Raw genomic sequence first — 18,463 nt, forward strand, 5'->3', positions numbered from 1 at the left:
CATGTCAACAAACATTTACTGATTATACCCAATACAGCCAATATTTACTTCCAGAGGCCACGCTTAAAAGGTCTAAATTCCAGTTAAGCCCTTGTGTGCCTGGATGACGGAAACAACCGGGATCCTACAGAGGTCTCTTAGAGGGCTTAAGCGGTTGGAAACAATTCAGAGCCAACTTGTAATAAATACTAGAAACAAAATCTTGAGGTGGAACTTCGGTATCTAAACTCAACCCAGAGAGACTGCTGGTGTTGGAGGTCTAAACTGAGAGTATGGTTTGATTTTACAGTTAAGCCAATCCAAAAGGAAAGCAGCAGATAAAACATGGTCTTGCTCTTCCCTGTCCCATCCCACATGCTCCCACCACTACCCTTTGGCTGGCACTACCAGTGCTCTGATTCCATAGTAAGCTGCTTCTGGGAGCTTAAAAAAACAACAAAGGCAGTCAAAATTAAAGGGTTTTTCCCCCACTCTATCTTCTTGAACTTGTTTGTCACAAGATCAGGGTCACCCTGATCTCTGATACAATGAGGAGACTAAGCATTTGGAGGACAACGAAAGCAGATACTTCTCTCAGAGATAGCAAGCCATTAAATGGGTGAGCCATAAAGTCACACCCTAAAACACTGTCTTCAAGAGGTACTGAGGACCTGCTCTGCAAGAATCAGAAGACTTAAAAAAGCATTTTAATTTGTGCTTCCCAAAAATGGAAGGGTACAAAAACACACAGCCACTCTGAAAACACAGATCTCTGATGTATTATATAAATAATAAAAAATAAGGAGAGTCTTGGTTGTCACGATGTTAAGTTACACTTAGCTGAGAGAGAAATGCTTACTGTTAAAAATGGATGCCGCGAGTTCTGTAAAACACGGTTTTCTGTCAGCGTGTGCGCTACTTCATCCTGAAACACAAGCAGAAGGAAATCAGCAAAGTGATTCCTCAGATCACGGGTCCATTTCAAACACTAATGGAGCAATTCTTTACAAGTACTCAGAGAATCCTTGGTATGACTTTCCCAAAGGCTGTATCAAGGGTGAACCACATTCCCAAGTTTCCCCATCTACCCACCTTTGCTACAATAACTTCCTTCTTCAGAATTTTCATAGCATAATACCGTCCAGTTGCTTTTTCTTTAACTAAAATGACCTTTCCAAAAGTGCCTTTTCCCAGTAGTTTAAGGTATTCGAATTCATTCATGGTCTGTTAACGATACAGATAAACAAGAACTGAATTACATAAACTAACAATAAGTGTATCATTCTCAGACTAGAATTTCTCATTCACGTGAGAATACATTGCATATGTTGCATATGTGGTTTTTTTAAATCCTTTTGCTTAGTAGAATTCAATCAAGGACATAGAAGCCTAACAGCAGCTACAACTCAGAGTGACACATAAGTAGCCAGCCCCATCAGTGTAAAACCACTGATATGATACAAGGCTGGCACACATACTTGGTGATGACACTGGTAGAAGGCTATCTTTTTTTTTTCTTTTTTTTTTAAACTTCATTGGTTTTCCCAAAACTGAAACTTATGAAAGGAAGTGGGGATGACAGTGGTGAGATAAGGACTCAAAGAAGTGCCTTAGTACAATCCACACACATAGCATTAGCATGGGAAAAGGTTCTATCAATTCTTACAAGAGCAGGTGGGAACGCTTTGGAAAATGGAAATGCAAACAGGAGACCACAAGGAGGTAGAAAGAAGTGAAGGGAGGCTGAAGACAGATACCTAAAAGGGCTCCACAGGGCAAAGATCTCCTCTGGCACATACTCCTTTCATGGAAGGTCGTTGCTGAGCTGACCCCGTGCATTTAGACAATGCTGTGACTGATGCAAAAACCCAAAGTCTAGGAACACTATGGACAGACACACAGCAGCTGTCTGGGAGTTAGCCTAAACCCTTAATCCGGAGCAATTAAATCCACTGGACCCACCCTAAATCCTGAAAATCCACTGGAATATCTTTGCACCAGCCTGCAAAGAGTTTACACAGTCACACAGTCCAGCAGGAGCTATGATTTCAGGCTCTGTACCACAGAAAAATAGGCAAACCAAACCCAGAAGTGAGCTGGCCTTGAAAGCCATCCAGTAAGGACATCTGAACTCAGAACTCCAGTGGACCCAGACAGGCTTTGCTCAGCACAGAGCTCAGCTGGTACCTGCTCAGCTCAGACAATCGTTTCCTCCAGAAGCTGCATCTACAACCAACTGTGAATTGTTATGGGAACAGATGCATGTTGATGGCTATTTGTCTACATTCAAGAAGACCTAAAAAATACTGTTATTCCTGCTACGCTGACTTACCACTTTGTGTTTTGGCTTTGTCATAGAAACTTCCATTTCTTCAGCACCTGAATTATCACTGGGAGAGCCAGATCTAAAATCCATCATCTCTTCCTCTTGCTTCTTGAGGCTGTCTGCTACTGTTTGGATGGCTTTTGTCCATTCTTCCCTGGCAAAATACAAGCAAAGACATTCATTACTTGTGACTTTAGATTACCGTCTGCCATGGCAAGAGTCACCAAAGAATACAGAGTAACTAATGTTCTTTGATGAATCGATGCAACATACAACGAATTATGTGCATTTTCAAGCACTATAAAAATGCATTTTTAAGAGCACTTTTAACATACATCTTTATTGATCGTACTAGAAACAAGAGACAACTGAAGTCCTCCCAGTCTGGATACAGTATAAGGCTTTTCAGACAACAGAATTTCTAATAGGCATTCAGTCAGCAGCTCAAGATATGACCCGGTGATACAGAGATTTACATAACAAAAACAGACTTGCCAAAACCAAAAAGCAAAAGGCTCCCATGCAGCACAAAGCAATTAAACACAGCTTCTCCATTCTTATGGTGCACTGAAACACATATATCCAACTGCTGGGGGCACTATGCCACCTCTTCGCACACATATCCTGAATTTTAATGGCAAGGGGTGTTCTAGAAGGTATTAAAGCCCAGTATACTTAGGTTATTCCTCTGTTGTAAAGAGGATGACAGAAATACAGCAATTCCTGTGTATATTTTCGCAGAATGTCAGCAAAAGCAGTGACATTTTATCTTGGGCACAGGTCTTGGTTACCATACAAGTTTCCACAGCTGTTTCAGCAATGGGTGCTCTAATACTGACCCCTTCAACTCTCATGGAGACCACTTCCACTCCAGTCTCCTTTGGGAAATTTCACACCTTTGGAAACTACTGAAGTGAAAGTTCTTGGCCTTCATTTCACTGCAAATTTATTGAACGTAAAGCATCCAACTTGTAAGAGCTTACAGGGTTTTGGGACAGGCTTTAATACAAACAGGGACTGAAGACATGTTCAGTGGACTATGTGAATTTACCATGTTTTACTATCTTTTGTATCTGTGGGGAACGGGATGTAGTGGTTTAGTTGGTATTTTCTGGGCACTGGCTAAACACTTCTCCCAAGGACACCACAGGTAAAATACTTCGCTGCTATAGCAGGAACAGAAGTAGCCAATGCTGAACAACTCTATGTACCACCTGCAGTGAAGCCATGCCATCCTAATCAATGTCAAATTTTTCACTGGTTCTATGAAATTGTCCGGGGGGGCGGGGGGGGGGGGAGGGGTGGGGGAATTGTAACTGAACATGTGAATTTCAGTTTGTGACAGATGGAAGAGGCAGATCATTTCCCAGAGGAAGCAAAGTCCATGGGAAAAAGTACCCAACATAAGATTCTAATAAAACCTGCACCAATTACACATAAGGTCTTTCCCACCCTGTGCATTTTTTATTTTGGCTTTTGTCTGAACGTGCACTATCCAGCCCTGTCTGGGGTAGCAAGGTAATGCTAAACGTTCTGAACATTCTCCCTATACTCCCAGCACAGACTACTTCATTTACCATCATAAACACACTCCTTTATTTACTAGTAATTTTTCATATTCAGAACAATTACAAAAAGAACTTTTTCTTCTGTGTTTTTATCTCTCCATCTCTCTCAAAAAAGAAATGTTGGTTTTAAAGGCACAGAGAAAGCTAAAGGCATATCTACCTTCACATCTTTTGTAAGATTTGTTACTGACTTGGTTGAGATCTCGGTCCTCCTGAAATGAGTATCTTTGATTTCTGGGAGACCAGAATTTCACCCTCAGCTTTTATGTCTCAAGCGTACACAACAAAGGTGACTAACACTCCGAGCCCTGAAGTGTCACAAAGCTGACTTAATTGGCTAGGAGGGAACAAAACAAGACTGAAACACAATCTTCCCCCAAGTGGAAACTGTTATTCACTCCCTTTAGGGTCACTGACCACAAAGCTACTAAAAGAAACAAGGACCAGTTTCTTTTTCTTTGCTTTTAATTTGATTTCACCTTCTTCTGATCATTGTAACAGAATCAAAACCAATAAACAGGAACCTTCTTTAAATCAGGGCATGCAAAGGCTATGGAAGAAAAAAGGAAAGATTATTAGGTAGAATTTGCTGATCTTGAAAATAAACATGTGCCAGTATCATATCTAGGGAGGACAAGGGTTTTAAAATACCCCTTCCCCTAGGGCAATGGTACTGGAATAATTTAAGTTCCGTTCCTGAAGAGCAAGTAAATATTTAAATACTCTGTAGTTGTAGAATAGCTGTGCTGGAAAACTGTTCTCTCAGGAGGTAAGAGATCAATTCTCCAATGATGAGAGCACAGGATGCATGCTCTTAGCTTTGTTTCCTAACAGCTGAAACAGAAATCTGCACCTGCAGCAGATAACTATCACTTTTATTATCTAATTTGCATAAAACATTAGCAATCAGCAATGATACAACTAATTTTTTTCCTTTAAAAAAAAGGCGTCTAAAAAGACTTTAAAGGGTCAGTATTCGGATACAACTCAACTTTGCCTGAATCTGTTTCACTGGTGCTCACCCTTCCAGAAACTCCCAGGTCAGAAACCCTTCATTTCACATACCACAACACTTCCAGTGAGAAATGAACCTTAAGTTTCCAGAAATAACTACCTGTGTGCTGGTACACACCTGCACCTGTTTTGGATACCCAACCTAGCAACACTTCATTTGTAAGTACTACTCAAAATCCACTCTCTGAAACCCCCTTTAAGGTATCTTTTATACTGGAACACGCACTAAAACTGAGGCGCTCAAAAATTATTTGTCGCTTTTCAGTCTAGACGTACATCATCCGATAAATAAGAGCTTGAGCAAAGGACTCGCTATTAATGCTGAACGCTTGCATCTGCTTTTGCAAGTAGTTTATGTATTAAATATGAATGAAACATACCGCTCCTCTGGAGTCTCCACATGAAATGTTCTTTCAATTACTGTGGTCCACTGGAGGCATCTAATGATAAATGTGTTTGGTTTAGGTCGTTCTGTCTTCATCAGCTGGCACTCTACCACAATCAAGGAAGAAAGAGTCATGGTACATAAGCAGGTTTAAATAATCATTTGTCTTTATTCTTATCTAGCAAACTGTTGCAATTAATCAGCCATAGAAATCTCTGTAAGTACTTCTTTAGGAGACTTGAGACAATTTACTGTGTTGATGAAACCAATAAATAGCTTGGGAGATAGTCATCTAAGCAGCACCGAAATCAAATTCTGCTTAGAACGGCTCCACATTTGGTCTGCCCATAGAGGTAAGTAGAAATGTGATGTGATAACACAGAAGCTGTTCAGACTCAGGTCCTACATTCCAAAGGTCATCCAGAGCAGAGCACACGGACAAAGTCAGCTGATAACGCAGCAATTACATCCACTGAAATTGAAGCCAAACCCCCACATTCCCTCCCTTTGACTTTCCCGACATAAAACCCTGTCCTTGGCTTTCAAGGAGTTGCTAGAGAGCATGTTTGGTCATTTTGCAGCGACCTGACGATTAGACTCAGCATTTCCAATCCTCAAACACTAGAGGGAATATCAAACTGCCGAGGCACCCCCAGAAAAGACCCTGTTCAGAACGCCTTTGGGACAGCTGCCGCAGAGTTGGATGCTGTATGGACAGGCAGCTAACAGCTTCCATCATTGCCAGTATTTAAGCACAACCCAAAAAGGCTACAGGAGTACAGCTACATGCAAAAAACCCCACTTCTTCCTTCATAAAAATGCTCTCGAAAGCTGAGCGGTTTGGTTTTTTTTAAATCACACCTACTATTTTAAGCTTCATAGGATGTTATGAGTATTTATTCTACAAATTTAGGCCTGAAAATGCACCTGATTAAGGGTACACTAGCTATACTAAAAGAGAGGCTCTGAAAAACAAAAGAAAAATCAATTAAATAAAAACAGAAGCCAAACCACCACATTTTTCAGATTTACATTAACAGAAAATCTAATGCTAATTAAACAGCTCCTGTTAAAAGGAATGTCAAATTAAGTAACAAAGTGAGCAGGGCTGGGGGAGGGGAAGAGAGATAACTGGGATTTTTTTTCTTATATTAAACTCTTTTCCTTGCAGTTAAAAAAACAACAAGCTTGCTGTTATTTGGTCTTCGGGTTCTAAATCAACTTCCAAGTAAATAAAAAGGTACTATGAAGACAAGAAGAAATTTCTGCTTACTGCTAGAGCTATGAACATCCTCCACCATCAGCAATGTGCAAGTCAAGGACAGAATCCGGCCAGAATAACAGTGCACGTTACTAAGGCTACACTAGTATCGTTAGGTTAATTTTATTATTGTGATAATTTAGAATGCTCAGTTTTAAATTCAAGCTCTTAATTAGCACCAAGATAAAATATTTACCGCCAGTGTTTTTGGGCGCCGTATTTTTGGCAATATATTTCATGCCTCATTTGGTACTGGAATTATAAGGTTTTCAATGAGTAACTTTACATTTTTCATGACAAGAAAATCTAATTTTTCTTTAATAGCACGCTGAGGTTATACTGCATCCTACTAAAGCACTGCAATTAGATAAAAGAAAGTTTATTAATGAGTCATGAAAAGGTTTTAGTGTGATAAACGGCACTCCTTCATTCACCGAGATTAAAGAACTTCCACACAGCGACGCAGCCGTGTTTGCAGAGTGCCGTATTTAGCCTTCCAGCTACCTCCATCCTCTTTCACAGAATGGCAACGAAAGCCGAACACAACTGCACAAGCCGGCACAGCCCAGTAAGCCCTGTACTGATAAATTCAGCTCAAAATATCTCGTTCCTGCTCCCAGATTGCCCACCTTGCCTTAGCCACTCTTCATTTTTGTTGTTGTTGTTGTTGTTTGTTTGTTCTGCCTCCCATTTTTGTCTGCTTAACATGATTAGATTAAGGCTGGGGTTGTTCTTTATGAGCCTGCACAATGCAGCCCTAACAGATACTGAATTTGGCTGAAGACTCAAAGAAGAAAATCAGACTATTTCTAACCTCATGCTAATCCAGAGCTGTTCTCCTATACTTACCTAGAAGTGCAACATTATGAAGAAATAAACTGACTTTAGATTCACATTTAGTACCTCAGATTAAGTATTCTGAAGTAGCAGCACAGATATTTAAACTAGCCATGAACTCTAAAGTTTAACCATTTCATTTCAGCATAATAAACCACACAAGGCATTTTCTGTCATAGAAGGGGACCAATTAAACATCACCACTTTTCCCCTAAATCAGCACTGTCCATTGATATTTGTTAAGCTTGCTGATCCAGCAATCTTTAAGGCATACAGCAAGATGAATAATAGAGATTTGTCAGTTAATAACCACTATAATTCAAGTATGTCACATAGAAGTGTTTTGTTTAGTGAACAATATGCTGTCTAATTACCCTGCTCAATCATAACAGCACATATCAAGAAATACAGAAGGCTTTATTTTTAAATTGCTTTACCAAAGTGCTGTACCACATAGGTTTCAGAAAGTTTGAAGCTACCACTTAGTTCTCCCCATATACACCAATTGCATGGATTTTATCAATAAAATAATGAAGCAGTAGGGGTTTTTTTTTCTTACTTTTAAAACTAGCTCTGTGCTCTTCACCATAGTTGGCAAGCTAGAGAAGCACCAAACTTGCCTTCTGTAATCAGGTACTGCAACATGCGCCACTACAGCACAGCACAGATACGGATCAGGTCTGATTCACGGCATGTAGGGGATTCTGCTATATGAACATTCACTTTTGAAATATGGGCCGAGGGTCGCTTACCCACTTCCCCTCTTCGAAGACAGTTTTTGCTGTCAAACAGGCCAACATAAGTATTTCCCATTTGCAACAAATTAAGTACTATGAACAGCAGCCTGTTAAAAATGATTTAAATTGCTCTAAAGAGCCTCGATTCTTTCCTGGCCTTTGGTCTTTTAAAGTAAGTAGGACAGAGAAATTGTTCCTAACAGGAATAGACACTAAGGCATTCAAATGTAAATTACCATTTTGTATTTGAAAGACACTTAGTATTATCCCAGTGACTTTCTAAAATGTCACAATATTTGCTTCCCCAGCACTTAAGGTAAAAGGCAGATTACTTTCGATGAAAGTGTCAGATTCTGCTCCCTATATAATGACATCACACTTAAAACAATAACGTCAAGGAAGAATCCTTCCCATTCCTGCTTTGGTTTCTTTAAGGAAGGAGATGGGAAGAATAAGTAAATCAGGCAAGAAGAATGATGAATAAATAAAACTTTGGATAGGCCAACAGGAATATTATGTTGAAGTGCTCCTTTTCTGCTAGCACCACTGGATAAATTAGCCCCCAAACAGCTCAGCATGGCAAAGGCAAGGAGCTGGGAGCCCTGAGTTACAGACCTGGGCTAAGGTGGCCCCTAGTAACAGCAGACAAAAAAGTCTGTTCACTAATCTAGCCATCTCATGCCCTCTGATAAATGCTTGACTGCAGGCACGCAGTCCTGTCCCAAAAGGAGCACTCATATTGTTGAGCAATTATGTTTTCAGCTGCACAACAAAACCACCACAGTCCACCCTCCTTTTTGACAGTTGGAGAAATAATCCCTTCTTTCTAGCAGGAATAGCCTCTCTCCATGTGGTTTTTCACAATATACTGCTCTTCTCAGCTATATGGTTTTAAAGGCTTATAACCTAATAGGGAGACATACATGATAATCCAAGATTACAATCGGCATGAAGGCTACTTATCTCACAGATTTACAACACAGGCTCTATTGGTTATTTATCTGCAGGGTCTCTGGAGCAGAACTATTTAGTTACAAGCTTTTTTATTCCTTTTGCCTTACTAGTGGTGAGGTACAGAACATGAACACAAATATGACAAAAACCACAGTTAATACTCAGGCACCATCCTTCAGAAGTTTGGGGTTGTTTGTTTTTTTAAATAAATCACCAATAGGTTACTTCCAGGGAGAATAAACTCCTTAAACATATCATTAAATTACAAACATAGATATATGGCTATTTTAAATGGAAAATTAGGTGGAGAAAAAGGTACTTTAAAAGTGAGCCTCTCTACCTACCTATGGGGTGCCCTAGAAACAAGTTTTTGAAGATGTATTATCAAAACCCTCACAGACTGAAAGGAAAACGCAGGTATAGGAGAAAGAAGAGACTGTCAAGCACGTGGAAAGCATACTCTATTTATTGCTAATACTTTCTTCATATCTGTTAAGGGAAAAGACAGATCATCATTAGATGCTACCTTCTTTCACTGTTTTCTCCTGAATTGAGTATTTCCTACCTCTCATGGGTTGACAAAATCACTTAATATGAATTTTATACTACAAGTAAGAAGAGTCCCCCATTCATGAGAAAAAAATCTTTTACTTGCAAAGATAAAAAAGCCTACATTATTTTACAGCAGAAGAGGGTAAAGATTTTAATCAGAAACATGGGACCACTTCCAAAGAACAGACTGACACAGACAGCCTGCCATCTCATTAAAAAAAAAAAAAAAAAAAAAAATCTAGTTCACTAATTAACAAAAAAAGTCAGGAGGAGTATCATGGTCTCTTGGGGGGAAAAAAAAAAAAAAAAAAAAAAAAAGAATTTTTACAAAACTTTTAAGCTAAATTTCCCCCACCTTTCACTGGCAGGAGGCTTCTACAGGCTGCCTCTGCAGTGCAAGGCTGTGTTCTGGCCTGAGCCTTCCTCCAAAGGCAGCTCAAGTTCACTCATGCTAACTCAACAAGTTAACCCAAATGAAAGTACCAGGCAGGCAGGTTCAAAGGCAAAACTTGTGGTGCAAAACACATCCAAATGATACAAGTGTGGAGGGTACCCAGAAGGGAACCGCACATCAGGTGCTAGCAGCACTGCATGCCAATGCCTACATAAGAAATTAAATCCTGGTGGGGCAACAGCTGCTTCTGTGAGCCCAAAACCACAATAATGATTTCTGGCAGTGAGGCCCACTCCCCCAGTCATCAAGGCCTTCCCAACCTGTCACTGGTTCACCAGGCAAGAGCCACTGCTAGGAACATCCTTCCACCCACCACCCTCCCTGCAATCCCTCTTACGGGGGCTACACCTTACTCTATAGGCATGAGTCTTGTCTCTTTCAACAATGCTCAGATACCATGGTAACCAACTTGTTTATCTATAAATGCCAAGACTGATGGGCTCAATCTGCCAAAAAAAGCACCATATTCCTGTTGTGAAAACCGATTCAAGTTAACCCATTCTGAAGGCAACTCGGACAAAGAGAAGGCAATGGACACATCTTTTTTTACTCCTTAGCACTGAGCTGCAGTAAATAATTATCGTAAGTAACACAGCAGCAACAGAAGTGTCCTGCAAAAAGTGCATTTGTTAAAAGCCTCTGGCTACAGACCAAGTACTGAATTAATTTATGAATTAATGGCTCTCTGCTGCTTTTCTTTACCTTCTTGATCCATAAAGAGATACCAGTCTAAAGAGGGAAGTACGTGTCATTACCGAAATGAAAACACTACGACAATTCGCTCTCTAAAACAAGACAAAAAACCCCAAAGCACTCTTGGCATCCTGCACAGAGGCACCAGGCAACAGCATGTCCATTATTTATTCCCATCATCAGTCAGAACAGGTATATGTTGCTATCAGCAGAAAAAAAATGAACATTTGCATTAATTCCTAGTGCTGCCCAGCCCTCTTCAGGCCCAGATTGTTCCAAAATAAATCTGCCTGCTCAAAGGTTAACTATAAAGATGAACCCCATGTATTTCAAGCTACCCTATAATGAAGAGAGAAAGCCCCTACCCTTCTCTCTGCAGAGCTTCGCTTCCACTAGTCACCAGGAACACGGAACAGATCGTTGTTAATAACAGGTGCCACAATGATCTATTTTTAAGTGGTGGAACGAGACATAGGCAGATCATGAGACAGGAAAGATTAAGAACAGGAGAAAATAAAAGCTGGAAGTATACAGCGAAAGGTTAAAAACATGAGCAAGAAAAGGAAATTATCTTCAGAGTCTTCTATCATATCCTGTGCTGCAGCACCTGAGCAAAGTCGGAAACGTTTGCATAGGACAGAGTGCAGAGGTTAGGAGTTGTTATTATTTCCAAACCCTTTTGTTGGCCCTAACAGAAGAAATATGGTTTTGTGCTAAAAATTAAGAAAAACTGAGTGTGTTTCATTAAAACCACTACTCACACTGCATTCTCTTATGCTAACAATTAAGTAACTTTGACCTCCATCAAAGCTACTTGAACCCAGATCTGGTGGCAGAACAGAGGCTGAAACACTTCGGCTGCGCCTACCTGCCAAGTACCGAGACACATGCCTGGGTTAATTTTCACTTTAAAGCAACTTGCTGAGTAACAGACATACAAAATATTAACAAATAAACCTGTTTTATTCTATAACCAGAAACAGCGGGAAAAAAACAAAAAACACCTGCAAAAAAAAGCAGAGCATCAAACCTCCACATGCCAGTCATTACTGAGAAACATGGGGCAAGGGGGGGTTCATCTCAGATAAACACATTTAGTGTTTAGATACATTGCTCTGGGCAGATTTGAATGTTACTGATGCAGCTTACCAGCACTATGACTACAAGACGACATCAACACCAAACTGGACAAGGGAGCAGGTAAAAACACTTACGAGCTACTGAGAAGTTATTTAAAGGTGATTCCCGCTGGTCAACATCCTGCGGTCGTTCCTTGTAGCCAATGAATGTGCCATCGTTCTTCAAAAGAAAATACCTCGGCCTCCATGTTTTTATGTATTCTCCTGGAAAGAAAGGATGGACAAAAAGGGACAACATCAGAAAATACCCCAAAATACTGACTCGCCAATATTTTTATTTTTTTTAATATTGAAACTATATGTCATCCTGACATAGCAACAGTTTTAAGAACATTCAGTTCATTCTGACACAAACAGTGGAAAAATACAGGCACTGAATCAGATATTGCTAGTGATATTAACCATAAAAATGGGACTTCATAAAAGGTAAACAGCTATGTTTTGTTCTTCCATCTACTCCGATTTCCATTCAAATTCTGCAACATCTGCCTTAAATGCATTTTAAGTTTTAAAAAAATCAGAGCAGATGTCCTATGTATTATTTTTGCTATTGTCATTTTTCATACTGACAAGTGGAGAAATTTTTTTCATTTACATTTTGCAGCGCAAGTATTTTAAAAAACAATGGGTAATTTACTAATTAGTCAACTGCTTTATCAAACCAACAGTCACTTTTAGAACATAAGAACATAATTCTCTGCTTAAGTTATATAACATCACTCACTCCTCTCACAACATCTCTAGCATGAAACACAAGATGATGTATCACAATATGAAGGGGAAAACACTGGATGATGTATAACCACCACAAGGAAGAAAATTCCACCTCTTCTTTGTCAAGAGAAAAGATCCCTTGCTGACACTATGCTACTGCTTATCTGCGTAACCTGCACAGATGACAGTTCCATGACTGTGTTACAGCCACATTCCAAACAGTAGAATAAAAAGAAAAGAGTTGATCAAAACCTCAATTATTTACTGGGTTTACTAAGCTGGGCTTCAGGGAAGGAAGACAGGGGTTCCACCTGTGGCTCTTCCGGGTGACTTTGTCAACATGCCTCAGTTTCCCCCTTTGCTCACTGTCCATGTTGTCATCTTCTCAGGCAGTCTCTCCAGAACCTCAAATAGCTTTACCTGGATGGTGTCAGCTAGTCCTCTAGGTCCTACAGGGTCCTGCAGTAATGTTTCTGTTCAGCTGAATCACAAAAGCCTCACTCAAGGTGTTATTCAAATCAGGGTACCAGCCATACTTTTCCAACTCTGCTCACCCCAACAACAACTGATTTAAAATTAAAAAAAAAGAAGTGGTCACAACAAAGCACCCACAGCTGGGCAGCAGCTATACCCTCCTCCCTCCAGTATGGTTTTCACTTGTTTGTTCAACATCAAGGAGAGGACGAGGGAGCTTCTTTCTGGTCTGCCACAGCAGGAGCACGCCTGCGCACCCCGTGATGCTGCCCCTGCAGCGGCTGGTACCCAGTGCCCACGGTTTCATCTGCTGGCAAGCTCTTCAAACAACCACCAAGAGCAGTGAGAAGAAAAGACTCCCCAGATTTATTGGCTCTGGCAACCTCCTGCTGCTCTCCTGTTCTCCCAGGCTCCTGTTCACCCAGGCTCCACTCACATTCCACTCTTTTCCTGCTGCTCGGCTCTCCTCCACCAGTAATTTCTCTCCCGAAGATGTGCACCCTGCCCCAGGAACTCCCCTGCAGCTGCTTTGCCTCCTTCCTCTCCCCACAGACCTCCTCTCCTTCTGCAGAGCAGTTTCAACCTGCTTCGGGCACTAGCTGGTGTCTTTTCTTCTCCATTCAGAGTCATACTTTTCTCTCCCGCACACAGAAGCACAAGCAACCCCAACGCCCACGACACTCGGCCATGGGCACGCGCAACCCTAGCTGCTGCTTTCACCTGTTTACCCCTCGTTAGGCTTTTAATTTTCTAATCTAAAGCAAAAAACTAAGAGTTACTGAACTGGCAGAGACAGTCACACAGAGCCACATTTCCAACAGCGGCCACGTCTGCAGAAAACATCCATTTGCACTGATCAAACAGGGCACAGGACAAGAAAGATGAGAGGAAAAGGAATAAGCCTTCTCAGTCTTTCTTTTAGAGACGTCTGTTACAGCTGTAAGTATTACACTAACCTATAAGAGGTTTACAAAAATGTCATTGTCGCTTTAGGAATTTCAGAAGAACTCACCTATAGCTGTCATGCCTTAACATATAAGCAAGGCGGTAAATGTGGAAGGTTTTGTTGTCATCATCTTTTTAATTCTGACCTTAATTAAAAGCTGAAAACTTTCTGGGATCAGTAGGAGATTATGAAGCCTTTCACATTTAAATTATCAGTCCAACTCAGCCCAGATCAGTGAGATTACTCCAATCTCATTACTATTAGACCACAGATGTGACTACAGGGACAAGAAGATACATGGCACGCTCAGCCAAGCTCTTGACAAGAGGTTTGTCAGGTAAGCAGGTCGGGGAAGCAGCTGCCCCGACCATCACGATTTTGGAACGCACTGTTACATACCTGACTTGTTGGTATTTTCTTCTCTTGCATAAAGCAGACCCAGGAGACCCAGGAACCATCACATAGCCCTTATCATACCTGCATTTAGGACTAAATCTAGATTGGATGGGACAAAAAATATCTGAAGAGGGGCAAGACACAGAGTTTCCATTTCCCTTACTCCCTAATCTACGCTACACGTCTTCCCCATTGGTATTTACAGAGGATACATTTATTTCTTGCAGATTCTGAAATTATTATCTGGTTATTTTCAGTGAATTATGCATAATTTTACACCAAATTACACTGTACTGTCACAAGAGACCCTTCCTCTTAAATTAGATGCTTATGTTTGGCTCTCATACTTTCTTACAGCTTTATTCCACCGATCTGTTTCTCTGTTAGAAACACATCATCTAAGAGATTAATCACATAGTGTTTAAAATGGTGTATTCCATACATATATAGCATCCTCCTCCACACTCACTCTTTCTTCACTCTTTCTGCGTGAAAAATCAAGCATTTCGTTACTGCCAGGCATTTTGCAAGGACCATTCTACTTGGACCTTCCCTTATCCACTGCTTTAGCTGGTGCTGGTTCCTGATCCACCTTTTTAATTTGCAAACAAGATTTTAAACTTCTTTTTCCACATATCTGGAGCTTGATGAATCCTGTAATATGGCAAGCATACATATTATTGATTATTGCTCTTGCCAAGGACAGTACAAGGCACCCTGCAGCATCTGTGGTATAAATTCTACCATATAACCCACTGAGGTTATACTTCCGCATCTTGCAGCGAAGTGGCAAGACATTGCCTGGTGTGTGACTTCCCAATCAGGTATCTATCTGTAAGTATAGTTTTACATTCAAGCCTGAGCAAACTATCATTCCTCTACAGAAGTTCTGAAACACAGATTCACCAACGCAGTCATCAAGAAAATGTACAAAGTGCATATTCTCAAGAAACAAGTTTATATTTTTATGATTAGCGAAAACACTACAAACTTCCTACAACCTGTGAGGAGGACCACATTGATCACAGCAGCAAATCTGAGTATTTTAGGCAGAAAAGGAGTTTGTCAATACAGAGAAAAAAATAATTATGTGGAACTGCTGGGACAAAGCTGACTGAAAAACATTAACACCTTTTCCTTCCTCTGATATATTCAGTAAGCTGTCATGCCTGAAGAGTGAACTGAGCTGTTTCAATTTTTGCCGTGTGTTTTTTGTTCCTGTTGCGGTTTTGTTTTTAAGAATAATAAGCAAGAAGTTACTTGAAGTCACTAATATTAGTAGTTATGTAGTCACACTAGAAGAACTGTACCGAGTACAGTAAATGCAAGCATGTGTGGCAAATTTTATCAGACAACCCTAAAAAAAATAAATAATAATAATGATCCACCATGGAAAAGTGAACAATTTACAAAGCAAAACATTTTTTCCTCTGTGATTCATTGCTTGTGTAATGCCCTGGCAGAGCCTTCTTTGTTTTCAGTAACAGAATGCTAACACTGCAGAGACAGGAAAGTAAAAGCATGGGTTATAAATCCTACATATAAAATCCTGGAACCAAATAGACTCCTCTGTAGCTTGCTAGCTTTATTATTTAAAATCTTTATGTACCATTCTGTTCACTCCAAGCAATTTCCAAATTGCAAAGATTCCCAAACTGTATATATCTGGAAATATACACGAAGATTGTTATAGACCGATTTCCCTTTATTGCCTTGTGTCTGCCCCCACACACTGCACATTAAAATACTTAAACACACACTTAGAATGTAAATCCATCTCATGCCAGAAAAGCTTTTTCGCAGTAACACGTACTGCAAAGCACGCTTACGCCTGAATATTTCAGAAAAAGTTAAACACGAAACTCTTTTGGTTCATGAAAAGTTAATTCTACTGAGGATTTACAATAATGCAGGGTTAGGTTATTTTCCTCTCTTCCCCACAACAGTATCTCACCGAATCTGGAGCTGTCTACCACTGATAGAGTGTCTAACATCAGAAACAGCTGCCACTCCCTGGGAAGCTCACGGGGTAAGTGGAGAATAATGAGCAGCAAGCACCAGCAGAACAAAAGAAAATCCATCTTTATTTACCAACTGCTGCATGCTTGTTGCTGCATCAAGCTCATTCAAAGCCAACACCACACCCTTTAATTCAGAACAGACTATATTTAAGAAGACTTTGCTTTTTTTTTTTTTAATCAACTCATACATACCAATGGTTTGGAAAAAAAAAAATAAATCATTAGGTTAACCAAGTCAGCATCCAATGATACCCTTGATATTTACAAAAGTGCTGGACCAACTATTAACTTTCTTATGCCCCAAAGTAACCAGAACAAGCCCAGGAGCACCAACTGAAAACAAGCTCTCAGTTATATGAAATGCACTCAAGTGGCTACCACAAATCTATGGATAAATAATGCATTAAACTTTCTGCTCTGAGCATCAGAAGTAGCACCATTAATTACAATTAAGGTTAACACTCAAAATATTAGAGCTTTTGAGTTACGCAAGCCTTTTCTACGTTCCCACATGCTTCGAAGATGTACGACATTCCTTGACTGTACAGCCCTGAACCGTCTGAGGGAAACACGAAAGTTATGCCAATCGCAGCGCTAATGTGCCACCGGTCAAAGGCGGAATGACTCATTTCTGAGACTTCAATGGCCACGAGAAGTGGTCTGCATCCTGTCGGCCTAATAAGGTTTCGGTGAAACAGATGCCAGCTTCCTTAAAGACATGAAGCTTTCAGGAGCTGCCATGTCGTGCGTGCTGAAGAGCGGATCAGGGATTTACAGTTAGTTTCTGCTGCTTGAGTAAATAGGGTAAGTGTCCGCTCGCTTCAAAACCAGCAGAAATCAAACCAGATTTGGAAAAAGAAAGCAGGGTTTGAAAACTTGCCTTTGCATTTCTAAAGGACTCGGAAGCAAGCCCTTTCCAAACACAGCGAGCTAATTCTGGATCTTAACGACTTGACACCAAACAATTAAGTCTAGGGTGACCCGAATGAACACTCTCAGTTCAAATATGTGTGTTGTTTTTTTTTTAAATAGCTGCACAGACACCCACCAGGCTGGTGCAGCACTCTTCCCTTCCCTCAACAAACTGTCAAAACAAGATATTTAAACACAGTGCCAGGTTTTCAGTAGCTTGGGGAAAGCAAAAAGAAAAAGAAAGAAAAAAGAAAAGAAAAAAGAAAAGGAGGTTATGCTAATGCCTTTCCCAACACACTTGCAGAGAGAGAAGGACCTCTGGTTTGTCTGCCTATTCAGAGGCGCAGCGAAGGGGGCCGGTTCTTTGATGATTTTCTTTTTGGCCCCTCTCTGGACGCCTCCTCGGCCGCCGCCTCCAGCGTACAGCTGCGGAGGCGCCGCCTGTGCCCTGAATCTCAATGAGGCGGCCGGGACGGGGCTGCTCCCCGGCGGGGAGGTCAGCCCGCGGCCTTGCCCGCGCCAGGCCAACGCTCGGCGGCTAGCGGCCCGGCTCCTCCGCACCTTTCACGGCCCTAACACGGGGTCCCGCGGTCACGACGGGCTAATTCGGGGTGCGACAGATCCGCTCCCCGCTTTATTCTCCGCCAGGCAGCTGGACAGTCGTGCGGTGTGCCGGCGGCCTGCGTGGCCGTGACTGACGTGACTGCCAACAGGTTAAGAAGTAGTGCCGCCGCCGCCGCCTCCTCCTCCAGCTCGGCTCCGGCTTTTCTAAACCTACTGCCGTTTCTCACGCTCACAGAAAGCTGCGATGCGGGGCACCTGCTTCATTATCATATCTTGGGGGAATCTGGGGAGGGAGAGAGGGAAGAAGAGGGGAGTTGGAGGTGGGGTGAGGGGGATGGCGGAGCGGTCTGGACTTCAAGCGACAAAGGGAGCCCCGTGAGGACGACTGCTGGTCACCTGGCACCCCACATCTGTAAATTAACTTAAGAAGGCAATAAACAGCCTCGGCTTAGCGCTTCCCACAAAGCTCTACAGGCGCGCTGTGTAGAAAAATAAGCATACTGGAAGCTACCCCTGCCTTGAGTTACCCAATGGCGC

General features: G+C 41.3%; 1 protein-coding gene across 8 annotated transcripts in view; it reads right to left on the reverse strand.

The window, feature by feature from the left end:
• The window catches only part of AKT1 (AKT serine/threonine kinase 1), a 76,822-nt gene that overhangs the window by 24,820 nt on the left and 33,539 nt on the right, over positions 1-18,463 (reverse strand). For all 8 annotated transcript variants that reach the window (XM_049828470.1, XM_049828473.1, XM_049828469.1 and 5 more), the window contains 5 exons: positions 11,975-12,103; positions 5,268-5,379; positions 2,312-2,459; positions 1,072-1,203; positions 839-904 (listed from right to left, as the gene is read on the reverse strand). In XM_049828470.1, the coding sequence (XP_049684427.1) occupies positions 839-904; positions 1,072-1,203; positions 2,312-2,459; positions 5,268-5,379; positions 11,975-12,103 (587 nt within the window). The remainder of the gene's footprint in view (positions 1-838; positions 905-1,071; positions 1,204-2,311; positions 2,460-5,267; positions 5,380-11,974; positions 12,104-18,463) is intronic.

The sequence above is a fragment of the Accipiter gentilis genome, chromosome 25 (genome assembly GCF_929443795.1).
Source record: "Accipiter gentilis chromosome 25, bAccGen1.1, whole genome shotgun sequence".
Lineage (NCBI taxonomy): Eukaryota > Metazoa > Chordata > Aves > Accipitriformes > Accipitridae > Astur > Astur gentilis.